At 42.4% G+C, this 25,967-nt stretch overlaps 2 protein-coding genes across 9 annotated transcripts in view; one reads left to right on the top strand and one right to left on the bottom strand.

Moving 5' to 3' along the window:
* The first annotated feature begins 1,695 nt into the window (after nt 1-1,695).
* zar1l (zygote arrest 1 like) lies at nt 1,696-5,711 on the top strand. The gene is made up of 4 exons (XM_033023438.1): nt 1,696-2,344; nt 3,234-3,326; nt 5,291-5,365; nt 5,487-5,711. The coding sequence occupies exons 1-4, from the start codon at nt 1,706-1,708 to the stop codon at nt 5,628-5,630; spliced, it is 951 nt and encodes a 316-aa protein (XP_032879329.1). The 5' UTR covers nt 1,696-1,705; the 3' UTR covers nt 5,631-5,711.
* A 6,146-nt stretch (nt 5,712-11,857) lies between these two features.
* The window catches only part of fry (FRY microtubule binding protein), a 433,098-nt gene continuing 418,988 nt past the window's right edge, over nt 11,858-25,967 (bottom strand). For 5 of the 8 annotated variants that reach the window (XM_033022865.1, XM_033022859.1, XM_033022861.1 and 2 more), the window contains 4 exons: nt 25,316-25,333; nt 21,755-21,865; nt 17,429-17,631; nt 11,858-13,414 (listed from right to left, as the gene is read on the bottom strand). In XM_033022865.1, coding sequence (XP_032878756.1) covers nt 13,156-13,414; nt 17,429-17,631; nt 21,755-21,865; nt 25,316-25,333 — 591 coding nt within the window. In that variant the 3' untranslated portion in view covers nt 11,858-13,155. The remainder of the gene's footprint in view (nt 13,415-17,428; nt 17,632-21,754; nt 21,866-25,315; nt 25,334-25,967) is intronic. The other 3 variants (XM_033022862.1, XM_033022867.1, XM_033022868.1) reach the window with 1 other exon arrangement.

Here is a 25,967-nt window from a genome sequence, read left to right as displayed (position 1 = left end):
AGACAAACGGACTGCAAGCGAGCCGCAGCCGTTCCCGGCGCCGCCACTTCCGGAGGGGGTATGACTGCCTCCTCTGACCTTCCTGAAGTCGACAATAATTTCCTTCGTCTTCTTGGAGTTGAGGACGAGGTTATTGTTGGCACACCAGGTTGTCAGGTGCTGGACCTCCTCTCTGTAGGCTGACTCATCGTTGTCACTGATCAGTCCTACCACCGTGGTGTCGTCAGCAAACTTAATGATGGCGTTGGATCCGTACTTAGGGATGCAGTCGTGGGTGAAGAGGGAGTAGAGGAGAGGGCTGAGCACACAGCCCTGTGGCACGCCGGTGTTCAGTGTTATAGTGGAGGAGGTGAGGTTGTTGACCCTGACAGACTGTGGTCTGTTGGTGAGGAAATCCAGTGTCCAGTTGCAGAGGGAGGTGGAGATGCCAAGTCCGCTGAGTTTGGTGATCAAGCTGGCGGGGATGACAGTGTTAAAGGCAGAGCTGAAATCAATGAACAGCAACCTGATGTAGGAGTTGTTGTTGTCCAGGTGGGTCAGGGCAGAGTGTAGGGCCGCCGATATGGCGTCCTCTGTAGACCTGTTGGCCCGGTAGGCAAACTGATGGGGGTCCAGTGTGGTGGGGAGGCTGGCTTTGAGGTGAGCCAAGATCAGCCGCTCAAAGCACTTAGCAATGACAGGGGTGAGTGCCACTGGGCGGAAATCGTTGAGACTCCTGTGGCTGACTGTTTGGGCACTGGCACGATGGTTGATGTCTTGAGGCAAGTGGGGACAACACCCTGGGCCAGTGAGAGATTGAAAATGTCGGTGAAGACTGGGGATAGTTGTCCAGCACATGCCCTAAGCACCCGGCCAGGGATGCCATCGGGGCCGGCAGCTTTGCGCTCATTCACCTTGCTCAGTGCATCTTGTACAGCAGAGGTGGAGAGACTGAGGGGTTGTTCATTCGGGGGTGGAGCAACTTTGATGGCTGGGGTTTTGTTGTCCCGGTCAAAGCGAGCATAGAAATGGTTTAGCTCGTCAGGAAGGGTGGCGTTGTCTGGGGGATTTGATTCCTTGCCACATGCGCCTGGGGTCAGAGTTGTTTTGGAAGTGCTCCTCAATCCGCCGTTTGTGATTGAGTTTGGCATTCCTAATTCCCATTTTCAGATTGGCCCTGGATGAGCTGTATCCCTCAGCGTTGCTGTAAAGAATACAAAATAAATATAACATGAGAAATTATGTTAGGGGGAAAGATAGGAACCCGAGTGGTAGTTTTTTTTTTTACAAAAAAGGGTGGTGGGTGTATGGAACGAGCTTCTGGAGGAGGTAGTTGAGGCAGGTACTATCACAACGTTTAAGAAACATTTAGACAGGTACATGGATAGGATAGGTTTAGAGGAATGTTCAGATGCAGGCAAGTTGGACTAGTATAGATGTTGGTTGGTGTGAGCATGTTGGGCCGAAGGGCCTGTTTCCTCTATGTTTGACTCTAACACAAAACGCTGGAGTAACTCGGCGGGTAAGGCAGCATTTCTGGAGAACATGGGCAGGTGACATTTCAGGTCTGAACCCTTCTTCAGACCGATTCATTTACAATCACGTAATTAGTTTTCCAATTAAGCCCCCTTGTTTCAACTTAATTAACGTCCAACGATGATTGGGCGATAAAAGAGGAGCTGCATAAAAGGCCACACCGGGCTCGGTAACGTGACTGTGAGCAGCCATGGAGGGATTTGTCTATCCCGCCCCGGTCCCTTACAGCAATGCAAAGCCGAGGCAACAGAACTGGAGGCAGAAACACTACCCGCCGGTCAACGTGGAAGCGGTGGAGTACTTGGACAATTACAAGAGGGCGCAGCTGAAAGCTATCCTCTCCCAGGTGAACCCCAGCCTCACTCCTCGTCTCAGGAAAGCTAACACCAAGGAGATTGGCATTCAGGTCAATCCAAAAGTAGACGCTTCTGTGCAATGTTCACTGGGACCCAGGACCTTACCTCGCCAGAAGCGACGTCCTGGAAGCGAGGGGGCGACCCGAGCAGCTCGCTCGCCCTCTCCCATTAGGGCCGGAGACGCCACCAACGATCCCAAGGAAACTGGGGCCACTGCCCGGTCCCCAACCGTCGTGAGGTTCTCTCGGCCCATCGCCGTCTCCATCTACTCACCTGTCTTTGACCAGTGTCCGGGAGAAACGAACCGTGGACGCAAGGTCCCTCCGGAGGAAGAGGAATCTGATCCACAGCTGGAGAAAGATTCTGGACCTCCTGAACAAAAGGTTGCAGACGTGAAAGACCAAGTGCAAGCGGAGCAGAAAGAAGACCAAGCAGCGGAGGCAAACGCGAGCAAGCAGAGGTTTCGCTTCCAGGTAACTATGGTCTAACACGACTGAATGAAGAACATTTACTTTAGTTTATTATAGTGCGTGTACTGAGATACAGTGACAAGTGTTTTCTGTGCTATCCAATCAGTTGACAGACGATACATGATTACAATCAAGCCGTCCAGTGTACAGATAAAGGGTATAACGTTGTCCACGTGTATGGCAGACCTGTCCAGAAATTGTCCATTTTGATTGTTAGCAAAGAACAAAGTGCTGGAGGAACTCAGCTGGCCGGGCAGCTTCTATGGAGGGAATGGGAAACATTTGGGAAAGGAAGCTTGGCTGAACAATGGTCCTGACCCAAAATATTGTGTGTCCATTCCTTTACAGGCTGCTGCCTGACCTGCTGAGTTCCTCCAGCGTTGCTTTGCTTGGAGTTATGTATGGGCCAAGCTGGGGTAGATGGGACTAGTCCAGATGGGGCATGTTGATTAGTGTGAGCAAGTTGGGCTGAAGGACCTGTTTCCATGCTGTATGATTCTAAGATTCCAGCATCTGCAGTCTCTATTTTGGGTGTGAACTACCTTAAAATTAAATCTGAGTTTCTTTTTTGTTTTTATTTTTTTGTGAGTGTGAGATTTCTCATTAAAGAAAAACAAGAGCTGGGTCAGGTTTCTGACGCCAATTAATGTGAATTAAAATTTTGAAAGCAATATTCTGAAAATGGCCTTTCATTCCACTTTGTTTGGACTGAGTATGGTTGACTTCTATACTTGCCTACTAGGGTGTTGATTGTAGGATTCTTTTCTCATAATAGTTTTCTAATGAGTCAAAACTAATTCTAAAATAATAACTTCAAATTTGGATGTGCTGTTAAATTAAAACTGTTGACGATCATTGAGTTTAGTGAAACTAACAGATTCCTTTTTTTCAGTTTCTGGAACAGAAGTATGGTTATTACCACTGCAAAGACTGCAACATCAGATGGGAAAGTGCTTATGTTTGGTGTATTTCAGGAACTAATAAGGTAAACATTTTTACCTGTAATTTATTGATTGTACAGTGGAAACACTGAATGATCTCTCGCGCCTGCAACCTTTTGTTCAGGAGGCTCAGAATCTTTCTCCACCAGTGGACCAGATTCCTCTTCCTCCGGGGGAACCTTGCCTTCTGGTCCACAGTTCTTTTCTCCTGGTGCGGTCTCACCAGGGCCCTGTACAACTGCAATAGGACCTCCTTACTCCTAAACTCAAATCCTCTCGCAATGAAAGCCAACATGCCATTGGCTTCCTCCACTGCCTGCTGTACTTGCATGCTTACTTTCAGTGCCTGATGTACAAGCACACCCAGATCTCGTTGCTCCTCCCTTTCTCCTAATCTGACAGCATTCGGATAATAATCTGCTTGGTTCTTGCCACCAAAGTGGATAACCTCACATTATCCACATTTTACTGCACCTGCCATGCTTCAGCCCACTCATCCAACTTATCCAAGTCGCCCTGCAGCCTCCTAGCATCCTCCTCGAAGCTCACACTGCCACCCAGCTTTGTCATCTACAAACTTGGCAATGTTACATATAATTCCCTTGTCTAAATCATTAATATATATTGTAAACAACTGGGGTTCCAGCACTTAACCTTGCGGCACCCCACTAGTCGCTGCCTGCCGTTCTGAAAAGAACCTACTCTTTGCTTCCTGCCTGCCAACCAGTTCTCTATCCATGTTAATACCCTATCCCAATACCATGGGCAAAATACCATTTTGCACACTAATCTCTTGTGTGGGACCTTATCAAAGGCTTTTTGGAAGTCCAGATACGCCACATCCACTGGCTCTCCCTTATCCATTCTACTTGTTACATCCTCAAAATTCCAAGAGATTAGTCGAGCATGATTTTCTCCTTCACAAATCCATGCAACATGACTTAATCCTGCATTTTTAGTGCACACCTTTTGGTAGTTTTCACAAGCAGTACATGGAGTTAATAACTTAAGCTCCCCACCAAACAAATATTTCCATTGGGATTGGGTGTCAGTGAACGTTAATGCTTAAATTACACAAATAGAAAAAACGCAAAGTAATTTTGGTGTTGAGGTTGAATGAAATACTGCTAATTGAAGAGGTGAACAATGGAGTGGAGCAGTGGTAGAGTTGCAACCTTACAGCACCAGAGACCTAGGTTGATCCTGACCTCGAGTGCTATCTGTACAGGGCTTGTTCTCCTTGTGACCTCATGGGTTTTCTCTGGTTGCTTCGGTTTCCTCCCATAGTCCAAAGACTTGTAGGCTTGTAGGTTATTTGGCTTCTGAAAATTGCCCCTAGTATGTATGATGTGAAACTGGGATAACATAGAACTTGCGTATGGATGATTGATGGTTAGTGTGGACTCAGTGGGCCAAATGGACTGTTTCCACACTATAAATTAAATGAAAGGTGTCTGAAGTGTAAATGGGACATCAACAATTTAAAATTGCTCAAAGTACATTGATACAAGATTGGAGTGGATTGATCTTTAGATACTTTGACCCTTTACATAGACGGAGGTGGTACTCAATGGCCACTTGTGGCCAGCCCTGTAACCCATTGCTTGACATCAGCACCAATCTACACTAATTCTACATTCCTATCAACTCTTGTCGATTCTACCACTCTCCAACAAACTAGGGGCAATTCACCTACAACCTGTGTTTCTGTGGGATATGCAAGGAAATCTGAACACCCAGAGAAAACTAATGTATTCACAAGAAGGTGCAAACTCCATACAAGCAGCGCCATGGCTTGCATTGAACCCAAGCTGCCGGTACTGTAAGGAAGTGGCTCTACCAGCTGCACCACAACTTGGAAACATCCTGGAACATAGAACAGTGCAGCATGAGAACAGGCCCTTAGGTCCACAATGTCTGTGCAGGACATGATGGCAAGAACATAACTTGCCTACCTGCACATAACCGATGTGTTTAATTGTCATGTGTATAAATAACTTTTTTCCAGGTTTACTTCAAGCAATTTTGCCGCAAGTGTGATAAGGGATATAATCCTTACAGGGTGGAAGCTATTCTATGTCAGGTAAGTTGACTTTTAAATGTGCAATTACTAGGCATAAAACATCAGTCAAGCAAGTCATGAATCTTTCCAGTCCTTTGGCTGAATTGTACCTAATTTTTGGCTTTGATTTTTTTTTTTTAAGACTTGTTTCAAAAACTGCTGCTCTTGTACTCAGAAGAAGCGGCACATTGATCCAAAGCGACCACATCGCCAGGAGTTGTGTGGCCGTTGCCGGGGCAAGCGTTTATCCTGTGACAATACGTATAGCTTCAAGTATATTGTTTGAAATTGGGCACCATTTGTGTGAAGATGAAATACTGATCTTGTGTGGTACTTGGTTACTTACCTAGCACAGACAACTTGTAAATTACCATATGTTAAATGAAATAAATTATTAAAGTGCACTTGTTCAAACTTTCTAGTTTTATGCATTATCCTTTTTTAAATGGAGGTCTTGTTTTCTCATTGCCAAGATCATAGACAATACTTGGGTCAAATAAGACTATCTCTCTTTCCTATCCTTGACTGTCTGAAGAAGGGTCTTGACCCAAGATGTCACCTATTCCTTTCCTCCAGAGATGCTGCCTGATCTATTGAGTTACTCCAGCTTTGTCTGTCTTTGGTTTACACCAACATCTGCAGTTCCTCCCTACAGAGCTGAGAATTACCATGAAGGAGGTTTTGTTCCCTGTCTCGCTGTGGCCTGCAGTAGTATATATTTTATTTCAAACATGTAAAACAAAAGTAAAAACAAATCAAAATAACAAAAAAATGAAATGAACAATAAACCTATACACAACTCATTGAATAACTTCTCATAAACATTACAACTTAAATCATACGTTTGAAAAGGAGTAGGAGGACTTATTTATTCCTACCCCTTCTCTACTACTCATCAATTAATTCACAAACTTTCTCATCTACATATCATTTAATTAATCCACAAACTTTATCTCATCTACATACATATGTATACACATACACATGTATGTGTACACATATACATACCTACGGGAAGAAGAAAGGAAGAGGAGGAGCCAGAGGACAGAGCAAACTGAGCGGAGGTGTTCGGCGAAGCGATCGCCAAGCCTACGCTTGGTCTCACTGATGTAGAGCAGCGGATGCAATAGATGAGGTTGGAGGTGGTGTAGGTGAACCTCTGTCGCACCTGGAATGACAGCTTGGGTCCTTGAATGGAGTCAAGGGGGGAGGTAAAGCGTCAAGTGTAGTATTACACAGACCCGGTCTCGGGTCCTCGGTCCTCCTGCCCCTGCCCTCCCTCTACCCTGCCCCTGCCCTCCCTCTACCCCTTTCCTGCCCTCTCTGCCCCTGCCCTCTCTGCCCCTGCTCTTGCCCTCTCTCTGCCCCTACCCTTGCCGTCTCTCCCTCTCCCTCTCTAGCCGTGCCTGTGAGTTGGGGGCTATGTGTGAATGGATAGGGCGGGGGATGGGGTAACAGGAGCGAATGAATAATATTAATATAATATCAAGGGGGATGGTTAGTGTGTGTGGGGTGGTTAGTGTTTTTGGGGGGTGGTTAGTTTGTGTGCAATGCCGCAGGCTGCCTTCCCCTCCCCCCTCCCCCTCCTCCTGCGCGTTGAGGGGATAGGACCCAATGGGTCTCACTTGGTCTAGTAACTATTAAAAGTCTGATCTTGGATGTGTTTTTATTTGTGTGTGTGTGTGGGTGTGTTTGTGTTTGTGTATAATCACACCTTCGTGGAAAAAACAGCGCGGTAACGGTAAAATTTTTACATATTCTGGTAGACATTTTTCCCTTGGAGTCCGAACTCACCTTATCTGAAAATGTCATGCTTTATTTCTCGAGTTATTGCTGAAAATGTTCAAAAATCTGACAAAACTTTGAATTTAAAAATGACTGTCACAATGGGTCTGCACGCCCTGGGAGTGACGTCACTCCCCGACCCCTCTCTCTCCCCCCCCCCCCCCCCCCCCCCGGTTATTCAAAAGACGCAGAAAGAACGAGCAGGTCGGGACCTGTACTGGAGCTCTCGGTTCGGTCTTGGTCCATCTCTGGTCACTCGGGTCCTCGGTCTCTCTCTCTGCTCCTCTCTCTCTGTCCCCTCTCTCTCTCTCTCTCTCTCTCTCTCTCTCTCTCACACACTCTTTCTCCCCTCTCCCCCTCTCTCTCTCTCTCTCTACCCCCCTCTCCTCCCCCTCTCTCTGCCCCTCTCTCTCTCTCTGCGCCCCCCCTCTCTCTCTCTCTGCCCCCCCCCTCTCTCTCTCTGCCCCCCTCTCTCTCTCTGCCCCCTCTCTCTCGCTCTCTGCCCCCCCTCTCTCTCTCTGCCCCCTCTCTCTCTCTCTCTCTGCACACCCTCTCTCTCTCTCTGCCCCCCCTCTCTCTCTCTGCCCCCTCTCTCTCTCTCTCTGCCCCCTCTCTCTCTCTCCCCCCTCTCTCTCTCTGCCCCCCCCCTCTCCTTCTCTGCCCCCCTCTCTCTCTCTCTGCCCCCCCTCTCTCTCTTCCCCCCCTCTCTCTCCTCCCCCCCTCTCTTTCTGCCCCCCTCTCTCTCTGCCCCCTCTCTCTCTCTGCCCCCCTCTCCTCTGCTTCCCCTCCCTCTCTCTCTCCTCCTCTCTCTCTCTCTCTCTGCCTCTCTCTCCTTCTCTCTCGCCTCTCTCTCTCTGCCCCTCTCTCTCTCTCTGCCCCTCTCTCTCTCTCTCTCCCCTCTCTCTCTCCCTCCCCCCTCTCTCTCTCTCTGCCTCCTCTCTCTCTCTCTCTCTCTCTCTCCTCTCCTCTCTCCTGCCTCTCTCTCTCTCTCTCCTCTGCTCTCTCTCTGTCCTCTCTCCTCTCCTCCTCTCTCTCTCTCTCTCTCTCTCTCTCTCTCTCTCTCTCTCTCTCGGCCTCTCTCTCTCTCTCTCTCTCTCTGCCTCTCTCTCTCTGCCCCTCTCTCTCTCTCTGCCCCTCTCTCTCTCTCTGCCCCTCTCTCTCTGCCCCTCTCTCTCTGCCCCTCTCTCTCTCTGCCCCTCTCGCTCTCTCTCTCTGCCCCTTTCTCTCTGCCCCTTTCTCTTTCTGCCCCTCTCTCTCTCTCTCTCTCTCTCTCTCTCTACCCCCTCCCTCTCCATATCTGCCCCTCTCTGCTCTTGCTTTGCCTCTGCCCTCTGTCTGTCTATTCTGTCTGCCCTCTCTCTGTCTCTGCTCTCTCTCTCTACCCCCGTCTAGCCGCGTCTGCGAGTTGGGGGCGATGCGTGAGTGGATAGGGTGGGGGATGGGGTGAAAGGAGCGAATGAATAATATTAATATACTATCAAGGACGGTGGTTAGTGTGCGTGTGTGTGTGGGGTGGTTAGTGTGTGGGGTGGTTAGTGTGTGGGGTGGTTAGTGTGTGTGTGTGATGCAGCAGTCCACCCCCCCCCCCTCCCCCGCAACCGCGCGTCGAGGGGACGGGACCCAACTGGTCCCACAGGTCTAGTATTATCTATTTGCGTTGGACAGTGAGATGTAATTCTGCTAGATCTAGTGATTTTTGAATATAAGCACATACTATACATTGTATTAATAAACTCTTCTGTCATTTTATGCTTGTTTGGATTTAATAGATCTACGTTGACATTCCCACAGATGAACATAACCTTTTGAATTGTTTTACCAAATATTTCTTCCATCCAATCCTTCCATCCAATCCTTCCCCAATCCTTCCACAGATCTCTATTGCGATACATTCTAGCACGTTATCAACCACTGTTATCATGCTTTCACCACCTTATATTTAAAGTTTTTATCCACATACAAAGCCACTCCCCCTCCATTCTTGTTCTTCCTGTTCATATAATTCAGTTCATATCTAATCAACTCAAAGTCCACATCCTTCTCAGGGCTGATCCATGTCATAACTATTATATTGAATGGTTTATTGAATTGACATATATTCCTTGATGTTTTGGTAGTTGGCATATAGGCTTCTGCCGTTAAAATGGATAATTGATATTTTATGATCTGACAACCTTCATCTGTGTAATAGCAGTAATTGTTGATATTGTTGAAGAAATTATTTTCTGGATCATAATCATTTTCCATATCTTGTGATTTATGCTCGGTATATTCAAAAGTTTTCAAACCCAGTTTATCCTATTCTGCATTCCTTGTTGTTTGTGGTTCATCATTATCTCCTGACAGAGATAAATGACTTATTTAAGAACTTGTCCTGGTAGTATGTAGTGTATTTATTTAGTCCCTCATTTTTCCATTACCTTGTTGTATTGTTCTTTTGGTCTCACTGGTATTTGTCCAATTCCTCCATATCTCTGATGACCAGCACTCTCGCCTCTTCAGGTGTTCCATCCAGTTTTATGAAGACTTCACAGTTTGTCGCCCATGAAGATTGAATATTCCTCTGCTTGCTCAGGAAACGTGCCTTTCTGGCAATGTCCGTATTCTTTTTTGTCAGATGTTCATATAGTAAATATCTGATCCCTTTAGTTTTTTTCCTGGCCTTAACAGTGCGGTTTAATGCTTTCTGTTCGCAAACCTTATTATTAGGGTCAGTTTGTCACTCTTGTTTTTCCGAGGGAGAGGGTGACATGCCTCGGGGTTGTTATTGCCCACATCAAATACCTTGGACTGGTGGAAAGCAGCCCGTGGGTTGGGAAGTTGGGGAAGGGACAGATTTCTAGGTCCTGGAGTTTTGAGATTGGATTGATTGGGATTATGGTATCCTAGGCAGCTGTAGTCAATAAATAGGAGTCTGACATGTGTCTTTAGTTATATCTAGGTGTTAGATGTGTGTTGGGCAAGGGAGATGGCAGCTGCCTTGCACCTGGTGTGAGGGTATGAAAACCATAGGGAAACCAGGCTGAGCGGCTGAAGATAATGGACATGGAGCAGAATTCTTGCCCGGAGTATTGTGTAGGGTGTAAAGGTCTGAGAACTCATCCTTGTGGGCACCATAGTTGAGAATAATTGCAAAGTGATTACTCCGTCAAAGAGTGATACAGCATGGAAACAGACCATTTGTCCCAACTTGCCCACACTGGCTGATATGCCTCAGCTACACTAGTCCCACCTGCCTGCATTTGACCCATATCCATCAACCTGTCCGTTTCTTAAACATTGGGATAGCCCCAGCCTCAACTACCTCCTCTGGCAGCATGTTTCATGCACCCACCACCCTTTGTGTGGAAAAGGTTACCCCTCAGATTCCTATTAAATCTTTCCCCTTCATCTTAGGCCTCTGGTCCTCGATTCAACTACTCCGAGCAAGAGACTCTGTGCATCTCAAAGCACTTCATGATAATGGTGGTCATTAATGCACATTATCTTGTCAACTAGAATGATAATGGTCAAAGAAGGTGGGAACCTCAGAATGGAGCAGTGAGGAGTTAATGGTTGAATACCTCTGCCAGCTGGTCCATGCAGATCCTGAAAAAACAGCTAGGGACTCCATCCAGGCCTGTTGCTATCTGCAAATTTACACTCTAGGGCCAATCACACAGATGTCTGTGACTTTGGTTACAAGCATACCTGAGGCTGTTGGTACCTGCTCTCAAAATTTTTGATCAGTCTATTCTCCCCATATCTTTTCAACCTTGCAGCCTCCTCTTCCAAAAGCATCCCTCCATAATGTTCCTGAATCACACCCTCGCTTTGCTGGCTGCTCAGTTTCCACTCCTTTCAGGTATTCCCTCTGTTTAGTTCTTGCTCTGCATTGGTCTCTTTGCTTTCTGATGTTCAGTGCTTCCAGCTGCTTGCTTCCTACCTTCCCCAAGTCGCACTGCTGCTTGCTATCTCCATAGTGCTATCTCTGGCCCTTTGTGCCCATTCTTACCTGGTTTCTCAGGGGTTTGGTACTTGCTTTCTCCAGCCCTTCCCATTGAGAGCATTCTAGCCCAAGGCCCACTCTGTATGAACGGTTAACGCAATTAATCCAGTTCAACTGAGCTGGTGTGCACAATGGTGGTTATTACATGCTAAAATAACAATCACTATGACAAATTTATATAGTTAGATTTTGTGCATTATACATTAATTTTGGGAGTTTAACAGTTTGATTTTGCTTTTCCTTTGTGCTTCAGAATCTTGTACCATTTGGATCTATATTCTCAGAACTACTTTGAATTCTCCAACTTTAGGTAATGCCTACAATTCCCCCCCTTTCTTCCCTTCCCCTGTGCCGCACCAGGACTTGCACCTGTTTCTCCCCTCCACCCACATTCCTTCCTCTGGCTTCACAATTCACAACTCTTCAATCCTTCTGTCTCACACCTGCTTTAATCTCTGGCCTTTGTTCCCATCTGCTATCTGCCTATCAAAACACTCTCACTTGTGTTTACCTATTACCTGCCACTCCTCTCCTCCAGCTTCCCACACACACACACACACACACACTGAAGAAGGGCCCCACTCCAAAATGACACCAATACATGTTCGCCAGGGATGCTGCTTGACCTGCTGAGTTACACCAGCACTTTGTGTCTTTTTTTTTTCTAAACCAGCATCTACAGTTCCATGTCTCTATATCCTGATCTAGGAAGCTGAGTTTCAATAAAGATAAACAACCAATTTAAGAGCTTGCTTTTTTTTTTACTGGCGGTTTCGACAGACCAGTTGAAGTGCAAGGGAAAGCATTAAATAAGAGCTCACATTTCCACAAGGCATAATGCATAGTTATATGACATATAGCAGTTATATATACAGTGCACGCATTTACAGAACAAAGCAAACCCGAAATACTTCACAGTATGTGGAACATTATTTACAAGGCAAGTAAGATATATGAATGATTGCAAAGATGTTATTAAATGTGCAACAGATTTTGCATGCAAAAAAAATCATAGAGCTTCTGAACAAAGCTTTAAGAAATGAGGCATAATCTTAAAGTAACACCCCATCCACACCAATGACATGATAATTCTGAGCCGGCGGAACGTTGAACTACATGGGTTTAAGTTAGAAAGTTAAAGAATTGACTATTGGTTTTGAAAAGGCTTCAATGCCATTTATATTTTACATATAAATGTGCATGCTAAATCAGTTTAGCGGGCAATGGCTAACAAGGGTAAAATTTCAGCCTCCTCTACAAAACTATTTAAAGCAGCCTCTTGCCTATTATTTATAAATAAATCCATAAAAGCTTCCATCTAGTAGAAAAAGCAGCCAATACTTAAATATTTCTCATCTGGATTGTTCATGGTATTTCATATACAGTACAAATCCTGTTGAATGGCTCAGTAAAGTACCTTCATAGACAATGCGAGTGACATTTTTTCTCACAAAAATGTGCTTTATAGCAGTGTGAACAAATTTTTAGCCAGAAAAAGGTTAAATCGCACAGGCTCTCAGCTTAACAAAACTGCTTCCTAGTGCATTGCATACAGCTTCATGTTGCCTGCTATTAAGTCATATAATAAGCAAATAGGCACAAACCACACAAAAACAAGTTTACAATCTGAAACTGTTCTAGGGATGTAGTTTATAATTTGAAGTATATGATTATACTTAAATATATTAAATTTACATCTTTGTCAAAATAATTATTTGGGAAGAACAATTTCAATGTGTGATGACCTTTGGTGCTCTCAGTGTGAACTTGTAACCTTATCTGCTTAATCTAATTTACCCAATGTAGAAATGAGTGTGTGCTTTGGAGAAAGCTATTTTAATATTCAACTGGGTATTTTATTTTACTTTTGGTCTTCTGGTATTTAGATCTTCCCGTTTAGGTTTGGTGAGACTGTGAAATGTCAGAAGTGTGAGAACAGTCTGGCCAATTTTTCCTAAGGTTGAAAAATCTTTGAAGGGTTTCAGAACAGCGTGGCAGCATTTCCAGTCGTAAGCAGAAGGGAGACAGGACATTTCTGTCAGAGACAAGTATTGGCAGCACTGGGGTTTGGGAGGTGGATATTGATAACACGGTAACTCTGAGCTTTCCGAATCATATCCTGAATCTCTCCATTCAGTTCCATCAACCTTGAACCAATTTCTGATAGATCATGATTGGAGCCCAGGAGTGCAAAAGTGCCTGTTTGTCCCAGCGTCTGGTGTCTGAAGTAAATGTTAAGAAGAGTTTGGACTTCATCCTCCATATCACTGCCAAATATATCATTGGGCCATATTGTCCTGTAAAAACAAAAAAACAGGTGGGTTTGTGTTTAACAAATATTGATGTACAGGTCCACTAGGTATGTTACAAAACTTACCTTCAGCGGCGCTGCAGTTCTGCCACTGGCCGTGTGCGCAAATTTGGCGCCTTTGGGGTTGGGGTGGGGGGGGGGGCGGGTTAAAATGCGTTTTTTCTCCTACCTGTCCTGGATATATTTTCTCGGGCTGCTAGCAAATGCTGAAGAATTGTTCCGACTGCCGTTCTGTGAATTTGTTTTTAAAAATCGCGGGACAATTTCAGCGCTGGAGTAAAATAAAAATGCGCTTCTAATGCCGTCAATGCCGATAACCGGGATGGATTTCATGTATGGGACAGCTAAAGGTAAGCCGTTTATTTTACATATAGACGTGCTTCTTAGGATGACCTTAATCCAAATTTTACGTTGCGAAAAGGTGATTTAGGCCCCATACGAATCGGCTGTATTTTTCCTGCCGATATGGGGTTTAAATTCACCGCAACCGCAACGTTCCAATCGATCGGGTTCCACAAAATCCCACTCGCAAGATGATTAAACACGGGAACTAATTTACGGGAATTAAACACTAAATTCCTTCCATTTGGCCTATAAATTCATGACAATGAGATTTAAAAATCAAGTTATTGTGAATTCTTGTGTGAATGTTATTTGGACATTTAGGCTATTTAAAAATGTTAATCTTTTATTAAGAAATGGATAGGTGTTTAGATATAGTAATTTAATTTTGTAATTAGCTACAATGAGGTAACTAACTAATTATATGCTTTAATTTCAGGTCATCCAAGTAAGATTGTTTCATATTTGTTTCAGAATGCTTCAATCTATAATAACTGAAAATTTCTTTCAGTTCTCTTAATTTTTAAGAAAGTTATGGGCTTTTGACTGTTCCCGATCACAGCTTTTGTGTTAAGTCAATGGAAAAGCAATAGGGAACGAGATGCTATTTTCCAAGTATGAAAATGGCCATAACGTTTTTAATAATGAAGATATGAAAGTGAATTAGGTGTCAAATTAAACTTCTTTTTATACTTTATCTGATGGGATAAATTGCAGACTTGATTTTTTAAATCTCAAAATGTTGTAACATAGCTAGGTCCACCACCGAATTTCCGGCACCCTTGGTTCCAGAGCTTTTCTGGATTATCTGTTTTGCCGGACCAACAGAGGTCACGCCTTGAGGGGCCTTCAGTCGGCTGCGGAGGTCGGCTATGGCAACAGATCTGCCATCTCCGGCCGGGCTGCCGGAATTACAGAGCCCTAGCCAGAGGGGGTAAATTTGACCCGCCGATCGGTGCGGAAGTACCGATTAGATAGAGATTAGCTGCCTCACCCAGCCTAGGCGCCACATTTTCAGGATTATGCCAATTATGTTCCATTGGGGAGCAATATTCAATTATCAGCCCCACAGCAGAAAACTTTTATCTGCAGGTGCTGCCCCTGGAACACAAAGGCTGAACGGTGGCCAGGAGGGATGATGGTTCGCTGCCGATCTGCATCGAGGTGATGCTGGGTGCACCTGCAGCAGCTTGGGGCTCACATGGATCGGGTGCCAGTTTCCCAGGCCAGAAAAAAGCAAACACAGATGATCCAAAATGAGTGCTACTGTTGGTCTTCACATGTAAAAGACTCAAACCAGTGTTACTGAAAGCTATTGACTTTTGACTCTGTTTAAGCAAACCTTGGGTCATGTCATTGGAGCAGAATTAGGTCATTCGGCCCGTCGAGTTTACTCCGCCATTCAATCATGGCTGATCCATCTTTCCCTCTCAACCCCATCCTCCTGCCTTCTTCCCAAAACCCTGGACTCTCTTACTAATCAAGAACCTGTCAATCTCTGCTTTAAAAATACCCAATGACTTGACCTCCACAGCCGTCTGTGGCAATGAATTCCACAGATTCACCACCCTCTGGCTAAAGAAATTCCTCCTCAACATTCTAAAGGTACATCCTTTTATTCTGAGGCTGTGCCCTCTGGTCCTCGACTCTCCCACTAGTGGAATCATCCTCTCTATCCAGGCCAGGTTGATGTATAATGTCCCATCTTTTAACCAATGTTACAAAATTTTGAGATTTAAAAAATCAAGTCTTTAATTTATCCCATCAGATAAAGCATAAAAAGAAGTTTAATTTGACACCTAATTCACTTTCATATCTTCAGTATTAAAAAAAGTTATGGCAATTTTCATACTCGGAAATTGGCATCTTGTTCCCTATTGCTTTTTCATTGACTTAACACAAAAGCTGTGATCGAGAACATTTAAAAGCCGATAACTTTCTTAAAATTTAAGAGAACTGAAAGAAATGTTCAGTTATTATAGATTGAAGCATTCTGAAACAAATATGAAACAATCTTACTTAGATGACTTGAAATTAAAGCATACAGTTAGTTAGTTACCTAATTGTAAAGTTCAATTACTAGATCTAAACATCTATCCATTTCTTAAGAATAGATTAACATTTTTAAATAGCCTAAGTGTCCAAATAACATTCACACAAGAATTCAGAATATAACTTAATTTTGTAATCTCATTGTCATGGGTTTATAGGCCAAATGGAAGGAATTTAATGTTTAATACCTGTAAATTAATGGCCATTTAAATCAGCTTTCGAGTGGGATTTTCTGGAACGGGACCATTTGGAACGTTGAGGTTGAGGTGATTTTAGTCCCCCATATCGGCAGCCAATACACTGCGGGTTCTTCGGGGGGAAAAATCACCGTTTCGCAACTTAAAATGTGAATTAAATAGATCTTAAGAAACACTTTTATACATAAAAATAAACTACTTTCTTTTACCTGTCACCTACATAAAATCCGGCCCCGTTGTCGGCATTAACGGCTTCAGAAGCTGATTTTAAAATAACGACAGCGATTAACTTGTCGGGCAAATTTAAAAAAAAAACACACAGAACGGCGGTCGGAATGATTATTTAGCAACATCCTGTACTCCAACAAATATAATTCAGGACCAGGTCGGAAAAATATAATTCAGGACCAGAATTGCAGCGCCGCTGAAGGCAAGTATTGTAACATACCTAAATAATACATCTTTGGATACATGACTGATGCCCACAGTCTGCCAGTTAAAAAAAGGCTATTGGAACAATATTTCCAGTCCTCCCATTGATACCTATGATGTACATAGTGTGTACTGGATCACTCTGTGCTAAATCTAACTTGTGGAACTATAAAACGTAATTATCGTTCCCCTACTCCCACGTGATATGAAAATCACAAGTGTGTCAAACTCAGCTAGTATTTTCAATGGTGCTTTATTGCAAGTGTGTACTGCATACTGAAATTGTTATTGCATAGAGCATACGTGCATGAATCGCCATAATTTACATAAATACATAGGAAATAGGTGCAGGAGTAGGCCATTCGGCCCTTCGAGCCTGCACCGCCATTCAATATGATCATGGCTGATCATCCAACTCAGTATCCCATATCTGCCTTCTCTCCATACCCCCTGATCCCTTTAGCCAATGAACTGGCCTCAACTACCCTCTGTGGCAGAGAGTTCCAGAGATTCACCACTCTCTGCGTGAAAAATGTTTTTCTCATCTCGGTACCAATTTGGCACCATTTATTTTGTTTTTCAAATTATTGTTTTTTAATATTGAAATCATCCTTCTTCATTGTCTTTGGCACAGTGGTGCAGCAACAGAGTTGCTGTCTCACAGCGCCAGAGATCTGGGTTCAATCCTGACTGCAGGTGCTGCCTGTATAGAGTTTGCACGTTCTCCCTGTGACTGCATGGGTTTCCTCTGGGTGCTCCGGTTTTCTCCCACATTCTAAAGATGTGTAGGTTTGTATCTTTTGTATTGTATTCAGTAAATTGTTCCTAGTGTGTAGGATGGAACTGGTGTATGGGTGATCGCTGATTGGAGTGGACTCGGTGGGCCGTAGGGTCTGTTTCCACGTGTGTCTAAACTAAAAGAGAAAGTATTATCAAACTTATTATTGAAATTATAAATAGTCCATGGAAAGTCTAACCTGTATTCCCTGACTTTGCGCAGTGCAGATTTAAGATTCCTTTTCTTCAAACACTCCAGCATACACTGCACGCCCTCTTCTGAGGAAGTTAACGTGGCACCATGAAAACGGGATTCACTCTTGAGAGGTTCAGCTGCTATTTGGGCCGAGGCTTCCTTCAAGTTGTCTCTCAAATCATTCAGCTCCTTTGACATATTCAGTAGCTAGTGAACAAACACAAGTGACAAGGGAAAACAAATCAGCAGATCTTCACTTAGACTTTTCTCCCACCACCAAATTCTAGTATTACGGCAGGACTTCAGCATCACTGAAAAATAAATGGTTGTAAGTTCATTTACAACAAAGTTGCATCAAAATGCTGGCCAAGCAACCTCATGCTCTAATGTCATATGCCATGGAGCAGGAGTTCATCTGAAGCTTGTTTTGGGGGAAAGCACTGAGCAGAGGGAAAGGAAAGCTATCTCCAAATCACTTTTACACACCAGTTCCCTTCAAGCTCCAAACTAAATTGGGAAAGGGTGAAGGTTATGTGCTTCAGCTCTTTCTGCAGTCATAGCGCGGCCTAGCAAAACTAAATGCAGACAACAGAAATGTAAAGAACAAGCATTCTATTCTCTCTTCTAAATTTACCTTCCACAGTTATCAAAAAATCTGAAATAGAATTGTAGTCTTACGGCACTGAAATTCAAAAATCATAGGCTCCATACCATTTCTGTGAACTATCTGCACTAAATTGTGTTTACGGCAGTACAGTGACACAGCGGGTAGAGATTGCACATTCTCCAGGTGCTCGGGTTTTCCCCCACATCCCAAAGACATGCAGGTATATAGATTAATTGGCCTCTGTAAATTGCCCCTACTGTGCAGGGAGTGGATGAGAAGGTGGGATAACGAAGAAATAGTGTGAATGGGTAATCGACAGTCAGCATGGATTTAGTGGGCTGAAGGGCCTGTTTCCATGCTGTATCTCTAACCTAAACTAAACCCAAGAAAAGGTTCACCACGCCAAAATTCTTCAACTGAATGGATTTGTGCTGATCTTATTTGATTTTATTGTAAATTATACAAAGTTGAAAAATATACATAAAGAATACTCAATATGGGTAATGATAATTTGATAATAAAGTGTGAATGGTAACACTGCAGTATAAACACCAGTTGTGAAATTTCTGATAACTATACAATTTGACAAGGCATAATAATTTGCTGTCCTCCATAGCTTCTCTGGGTATACATTGTTATTTGTAACTTCTGCTACGACTGAAAATAATAATTGAGTGATAAAGTAGTAATTTTATTACAACCAGCAGACTTTAATTTTTTATACTACTCAGATGTGCATGACAATCACAAACTTGCACCATTCAGCAGTTTTGCTCTCGTCATTGTATCGCTATTGTATGTATACTATTTACTGGGTGGTGCATTTGTGGAATTCATTGCCACAGAAGGCTGTGGAGGACAAGTCGATGGATATATTTAAGGCGGTGATTGACAGTGTCAGCGGTTATGGGGAGAAGGCAGGTGAATGGGGTTGAGAGGGAAAGACAGATCAGCCATGATTGAATGGCAGAGTGGACTTGATGGGCCGAATGGCCTAATTCTGCTTCTATAACATGATCTTACTCTGTGTGCTTCATGTGAACCAGGAATTTCATTGCACCCTGGTGAAAATAAACTGATCTGAAGCTGAATTTAAATATACTTAGGAAACACATTCAAATTAGAGGTCTGGAGCAAAGTTGGATTGAATATTTATCTCTGCTTTTTCTTTAAAAGTTTGTTCTCTCTCTTTGTATTATCCATTCTGCAAAAGGAGCAGCACAGAAGCGCAGCTGGTAGAGCCACTGCCTCACAGTCCCAGTCCCGGGTACTGTCTGTGTGGAATTTGCACGTTCTCCCTGTGACCTTGAGGGTTTTCTCAGGGTGCACCGATTTCCTCCAACATCCCAAAGACGTGTGGGTTTGTAGGTTAATTGGCTTCTGTAGATTGTGCCTAGTGTGTAGGATACAACTGGTATACCGATGATCACTGGTCGGCGCAGACTCGGTGCGCCAAAGGGCCTGTTTCCACGCTGTATCTCTAAGCCAAATCGATACTGATTTTGATGTAGTGGCCAGATTAGTCACTTTAATACAAACTAATGCAATTATATCAATGAACTTTATGTAACAGCATGTAATTTTGAGATTATCTTGTAAATTGCAGAAAAGTAAATATCAATGGTTATGCCAATCTAATACCAGAGGACATTGCTAATCATCAGATTCAATTGGTAGAGTGACAACTGTATATAATAAGTGTGAATGCCTAAATGAGTTGCAGTGGATCTATAAAAAATAAAATACCATTGATGCTAAAATTATCATGAAGGAACAACTGATTAAGAATTCTTCCCAAATATGTTATGCTGTCCATTGCATAAATGCCTGGTTTTACATAGTTAGAGTGAATTTTATCTCTTTTTTTTTTAAGATTAGAGATACAGCACGGAAATAGGCCCTTTGGCCCACCGAGTCCGCACTTACCAACGAACCCCGCACAATAACACTATCCTACACACGTTAGAGACAATTTACACTTATACCAAACCAATTCACCTACAACCTGTACGTCTTTGGAATGTGGGAAGAAACCGATCTCTGAGAAAACCCATGCGGTCACAGGAAGAATGTACAAAGTCCGTATAGACAGCAACCATAGTCGGGATCAAACCCGGGTCTCCAGCACTGCATGCGCTGTAAGGCTGCAACTCTACCGCTGTGCCACCCTTTTCTTTAAGTTTGAGACAGATGATGGGTATGCGAAAATTATAAAAGCTGGCTACTGAAACAGATAACTGAACCATCCTACCAACAACTAGAGAGCAATCCTGAACTACAATCTACCTCATTGGAGACCCTCAGACTATCTTTGATCAGATTTTCCTTGACTTTATCTTACATTAAACATTATTCAAGTTATTCCCTTTATCATGTATTTGTTCTCTGTGGATGGCTTGATTATAATCATGTATGGTCTTTCTGCTGACTGGTTAGCATGCAACAAAAGCTTTTCACTATATCTCGGTTCACGTGACAATAAACTAAACTCAACTCAGATGTAGAGGCGTTTACATCTGCAAAATCCCATTGCAAGTGCAGGTTTTAAGCATTCACCTGTGTGTCACTTGTAACATATATTTGTGAACATTTCAGGCTGACAAATAGCATGTCGGTCCCTTCATCTCCTGCTTCAAACCCCAGCTCATGAGGAAAGCACATGTGCAGACTGACATGCAGAAATGTACAAGAGCACAGTATTTTTTTAGAAGAACAGTGTTACAGTGCACTTTTTAATGGAGCAAATTATCATACTGCAAGCTCAGACTGTTCAGTTCAAGCACCATGGGCTGTCAATGCACTTGGCCTGTATTAACCTCCATGTCGTAGAGTCTTACAACGTGGAAACAGGCCTTTTGGCCCAACTTGCCTACACCGGTCAACATGTCCCATCTACATTAGTCCCACCTGCCTGCATTTGGCCAATATCCCTTTAGACCTGCCCTATCCACGTACCTGTCTAAATGTTTCTTAAAAGTTGCAATAGTACTTGCCTCAACTACTTCCTCTGACAGCTCGTTCCATACACTCACCACCCGTTGTGTGAAAAGATGACCCCTCAGGTTTCTATTAAATATTTTCCGCTCACCTTAAACCTATGTCCTCTGGTTCTCGATTCTCCTACTCTTGGATAGAGTCTACCCAATCTATTCCTCTCATGAATTTGTACACCTCTATAAGATCAAGTGGTTGTTTATTTTCAAAGCAAGGTACTTTAGGTTAGAGAAAAGATAATTCATTTGTACGGCGGGGATACTGCAATGCACTGGGGAAGTGGATTACTGCAGCAATATTTTGAGGTGCAGAAAGGATGAGATTTCATGCCCCCCCAAAGTTGCCAGATAAATATAACTGGACAGAATGCTGGCTAAATGGAAGCTGTGCACAAAGCTGCAAGGGATAGATAGGTCAGGGAGCCATCACATGCTGTTCTTACACCCATTCTAGTGGATGGTTCAGGAGTAGCACTAGCATTGCCTGTGGAGCAGGTCCATTGGTCCAAACTGCTGGAGTTATTTTTTTTGGTGCAGACATCAAAAGAGGATAGAAAGAACAAAAATAAAAGGAAAATATGATTTAGTTGTTTGGAACCACAAAACAAATCGCCACAAAGTAACATGCTCCCACAAATGGCAACTACCGATTAAATGCTATTGATTTATATAACACACATCATACTCTAAAAGCTGCAAACATCATTAATCCTAAAAGAGCAGGTTTTACCTCTGGCATTGAACTGACGACATGGATCTGTCCAATTAGTTTGTAGTAGGACTGAAAGAGCAGTAGCAGCTGAAAGTGGAGCTTGTACAGTCTTTGACACAATTCAAGTTGCTGTGAACAGTAAAGAAATCAGGCAGTTTAAGCAAGGATGAATAATATCAGGAACGATATTCCTTTCCGGTTCTGTAAACATTTAATCAGCAAACAAAAGGAAAATGATAAAATGAGATTATGAAAAATCTAATGTACACGCTACAATTACATATTAATGCTAAAATACAATTCTGTTCATCACCTGGTACTTTCTTTTAAGATTAACAATTAAAGTAGTAACTTATTAAATATGAGTTGTATCTTTTTAAATCAGTCTTCAATTCTTTATTACTAAGTTACAATTCTGAGGATTTTTTATTCTACTCCAATCAATGTATGGTTACAATCCATTGTAATTAATTATCAATGTTCTGTTTGAAAATAATATTTAGCTTGTATACATAGTTTGCTGTCAACATTAATTTTCAAAGCTTTAGCTACATCAAATACAGCCTAATTCTAATGTATGAAACAATATTAACATATGGAATTAAAACTGAAGGCATTGGAATAAGGGCAGCGAGGATGGAAAATTGGATATCAACACAAGAGTGACTGAAATGAAGAAAAATGATTGTGAAAGATTGTTTTTGGGGACTGGAGTGGAATGTCTTGGTGCTACGATCACTACTCTTAGTAAAAACATTTTTCACGCAGAGTGTGGCGAGTCTCTGGAACTCTCTGCCACAGAAGGTAGTTGAAGCCAGTTAATTGGCTATATTTAAGAGGGAGTTAGATGTGGCCCTTGTGGCAAAAGGGATCGGGGGTATGGAGAGAAGGCAGGTACAGGATACTGAGTTGGATGATCAGCCATGATCATATCTAATGGCGGTGCAGGCTCGAAGGGCCGAATGGCCTACTCCTGCACCTATTTTCTATGTTTCTATGTTTCTAAATATTAATGATCTGGAGTTAGATGTAGATTGCACAATTTCCAAAGTTGCTGATGATACAAAACTTGGAAGCATAGTGGACTGTGAGTAGGACAATAATAGGGACCTCTAATCACGTTGGCAGAATGTGAGGATAAACGGTAGCTGAGGAATGTTACATTATGGTAGGAAGAATGAAAAGCAGTAATATAGAACACAATTCTAACACTGTAGAAGAATAGAGCTGTATAGTGTGATAAATAGGTCCATATGAGCACAGGAATTTGAAAGTGACAGAACAACTGAGAAAGTGAATACAAAATAATAATTTAGGGTCAGCACAGTGGCGTAGTGATAGAGCTGCTGCCTTATTGCACCAGAGACCCAGGTTCAATCCTAACTGCGGGTGCTGTCTGTATGGAGTTTGTACGTTCTCCCTGTGATTGCGTGTGTTTTCTCCAGGTGCTCCGGTTTCCTCCCACACTCCAAAGACATACAGATTTGTAGGTTAATTGGCTTCGGTAAAAATTGTAAATTGTCCCCAGTGTGTAGGACAGTTCTAGTGTATGGAGATCGCTGGTTGGTGTGGACATGGTGTGCCGAAGGGCCTGTTTCAGCGCTGTATCTCTAAACAAACATAAAAACTAATACAGGAATCAGAATTGGACACAATGTTCCAAATGCAGCCGAACCTGTGTTTTATAAATGGCCATAGGAACATCCTAGCTTGAGACCCATTTCAATGGGTGCATGGTTCAGAATGGCAAGTGTTTGATCATGTCTGTGCTGTGGCTGGGGGTAGAGGAGGTGGGGCATGAGACTGGAGCTGGTGCTGTCATTCTGCTTTGGTTGTTTGAGGGTGCAGGAGGCATTGAGGGAGGTGTAGAGACATCAGAGGTCTGTGCTTTGTTAGAGTGAGTGGTTGGCAGGGAGCCTCAGTAGAAACCAGTGGAAGGAAGAACAGTGGGTTGGTGCAGGGGATTTGATTTTCATTAGGTCATTTGACGTAGTGTGCTGGGGGGGCCCAAGGATGAAATGATAGGATGTTAGTCCCAGTGTTGTGCTGCAGTGGGTAAACCAGGTCATTCTGATAATTTACAATGAAGGACACTCCAAGGATAACATAATCCAAATTCGATGCAGTGCTCCAAAGGGAATGTTGCATGGTGGGTGATGTTTTCCAGTGTTCCCATGAGATGGAAATTAAGTTTAGAATGTAAGACTGAATAATCCTGGGTGTGTCTGGTTAAACTGATGGAGGATGGTTGTAATAGAATTTCTTCCCAGAAAAACAAATTTCAATTGCATAACATTGCAAAATAAACATTGTACTTTAAAACTAAATTTGAGTGAAAGAAGAGGAAGAAAGAAATATTAATTTAGGATTACAATATTTTATTGGTATTTTAACCATGTGTGATTATACTTTGAGAATATCTTCAGGGTGGTTACATTTCATGATTATCTAATATAGGAATACCAGGCAATTTACTGCACTATATTGCAACGATTATTAAAATATATTTTCGGTATCTTTTTCCGAGCAGTTGAATCTTTGCGGTATTGATTATAACCACAATTTTAAGTTATCATTTCAAGATGAGAATTCTCAAGATGTGAATGACAGAATCCACATCCATACTTTCTGCTAGGTTTTTTACAATGGTCACATTCATGGAAAATTTAAAGAAACCTTTGAAGAAAGCATAAATATTGCTGAGAGTGTCAGCATTTGGTGATGTCATGGCATTATAGATAACCTCTGCAGAAATTCACCTTTTATCATTATGCTGAAATAAAATACAATTGAAAAATATTTTTTCATTACTTGGTAATTAAAAAAATTATAGATTAGGAAATGTTCATAACCTAAATTTGAGGAATAATATTTTGAGAACAGATGTGACCAATTAGTAATAAACATTTGAATTTATCATAAAATTTAAAAAAATCATAATTTGTTTAAAACTATCCAAAAATTTTATGAATCTGAGAAATCCGAAATCAATCATAATAGGTGAAATGAGGCTCAATTTTGCAGAGATGGTCAAAATCAGATATCATGTCCTTGGTATACATTAATGATGCAGCAAACATGTGTTTTTGATTCCTTTGATCTGTCTTGTGTACAACATAAGGTTGAAACAAGGAACTGCAGATGCAGGTTTATATAAAAACACGAAGTACAGCAGGTCAGGCAGCATCTCTGGAGTCTGAAGAAGGGCTCTGACCTGAAAATCACCTATCCATGTTCTCCAGAGATGCTGCCTGACCTGTTGAATTACTCCAGCACTTTGTGTCTTTTTTTTTTTTGAGTACAACAGATGCAGATTGGCTCATTTCAGGTTTTCTAGTAAGATTTTTATTTTGCGTACTTCATCATTCTCACCTTCCATTGTAATGTTGATTTGAAATGATTTGATAAATATTGTCATACCAACTAAAATTGTGCCTTGACTGAAATCACTATGTAGAAATCAAACTTGAAAACCTTTGATATAATGTGATGTAAAATATGTCAATATACTGAGATGTGGGTATGTTAGTAAGCAGAATTTAATTATCAAATAGAAAGTAGTCAAGAACTGTAACTTACTGCAAGGGATTCCATTTGCTAAACAGCAAGCATGTCACAGGAGCAAAAAGCCAAGAAAACAGAGTGTAGAAGATCATTGTACAAACATGCATTAAAGTGCACAGTTCCATACAAGGCATTACCTCAGACAGACATATTTGAAAGATACAAGATTCAAACAGATGCTAATCCACTGAGATCTTTTTAGTGCAAATATCTCTACGTACATGCTAATGTGTAGTTATTTTCATTTTACATCTGAATTAAATGGCAAGTCTGTTATGAACAAATGGTTAGTCATTCCTAGATTTTACAATAGCTTATTCAGTAAATATATTATAGAAATAAGAAAACTGGAGGCTATATATTACTAAATGATAATATTTTATGTTTAATATGCATTTTGATATTTTAAAGATGTCAATACACACTGGATAATTGATTAAATGAACAGAAAATCACACAGAAAGCACCTGCAATGTTTCGCAAAGGGGTAAATGTGTGCAAGGTCCTGCTGGTGATGGGGGCATTGCATGTTTACTCTATTTTGTGAGCAATTCTTGGAGATCACACCCTTCGCCAGAAGTGGTTCATGAAGGCAATACGCCACTAACTTCCCATGGGCAATCAGGATGGGCAATAGGATTGACCATGCTAATGAAGCCCAAACCCC

Source organism: Amblyraja radiata, chromosome 6 (assembly GCF_010909765.2).
Source record: "Amblyraja radiata isolate CabotCenter1 chromosome 6, sAmbRad1.1.pri, whole genome shotgun sequence".
NCBI classification, from domain to species: Eukaryota; Metazoa; Chordata; class Chondrichthyes; order Rajiformes; family Rajidae; genus Amblyraja; species Amblyraja radiata.
Note: the sequence above shows the minus strand (reverse complement) of the source record. Positions and strands in the feature narration are given on the sequence as shown.

Bases quoted from the DNA above. Each gene is read 5' to 3' on its own strand.
- zar1l (XM_033023438.1), top strand. From the start codon at position 1,706: ATGGAGGGATTTGTCTATCCCGCCCCGGTCCCTTACAGCAATGCAAAG. The intron at 3,327-5,290 runs GTAAACATTTTT...ACTTTTTTCCAG, and splicing joins GTATTTCAGGAACTAATAAG to GTTTACTTCAAGCAATTTTG. The intron at 5,366-5,486 runs GTAAGTTGACTT...TTTTTTTTTAAG, and splicing joins TGGAAGCTATTCTATGTCAG to ACTTGTTTCAAAAACTGCTG.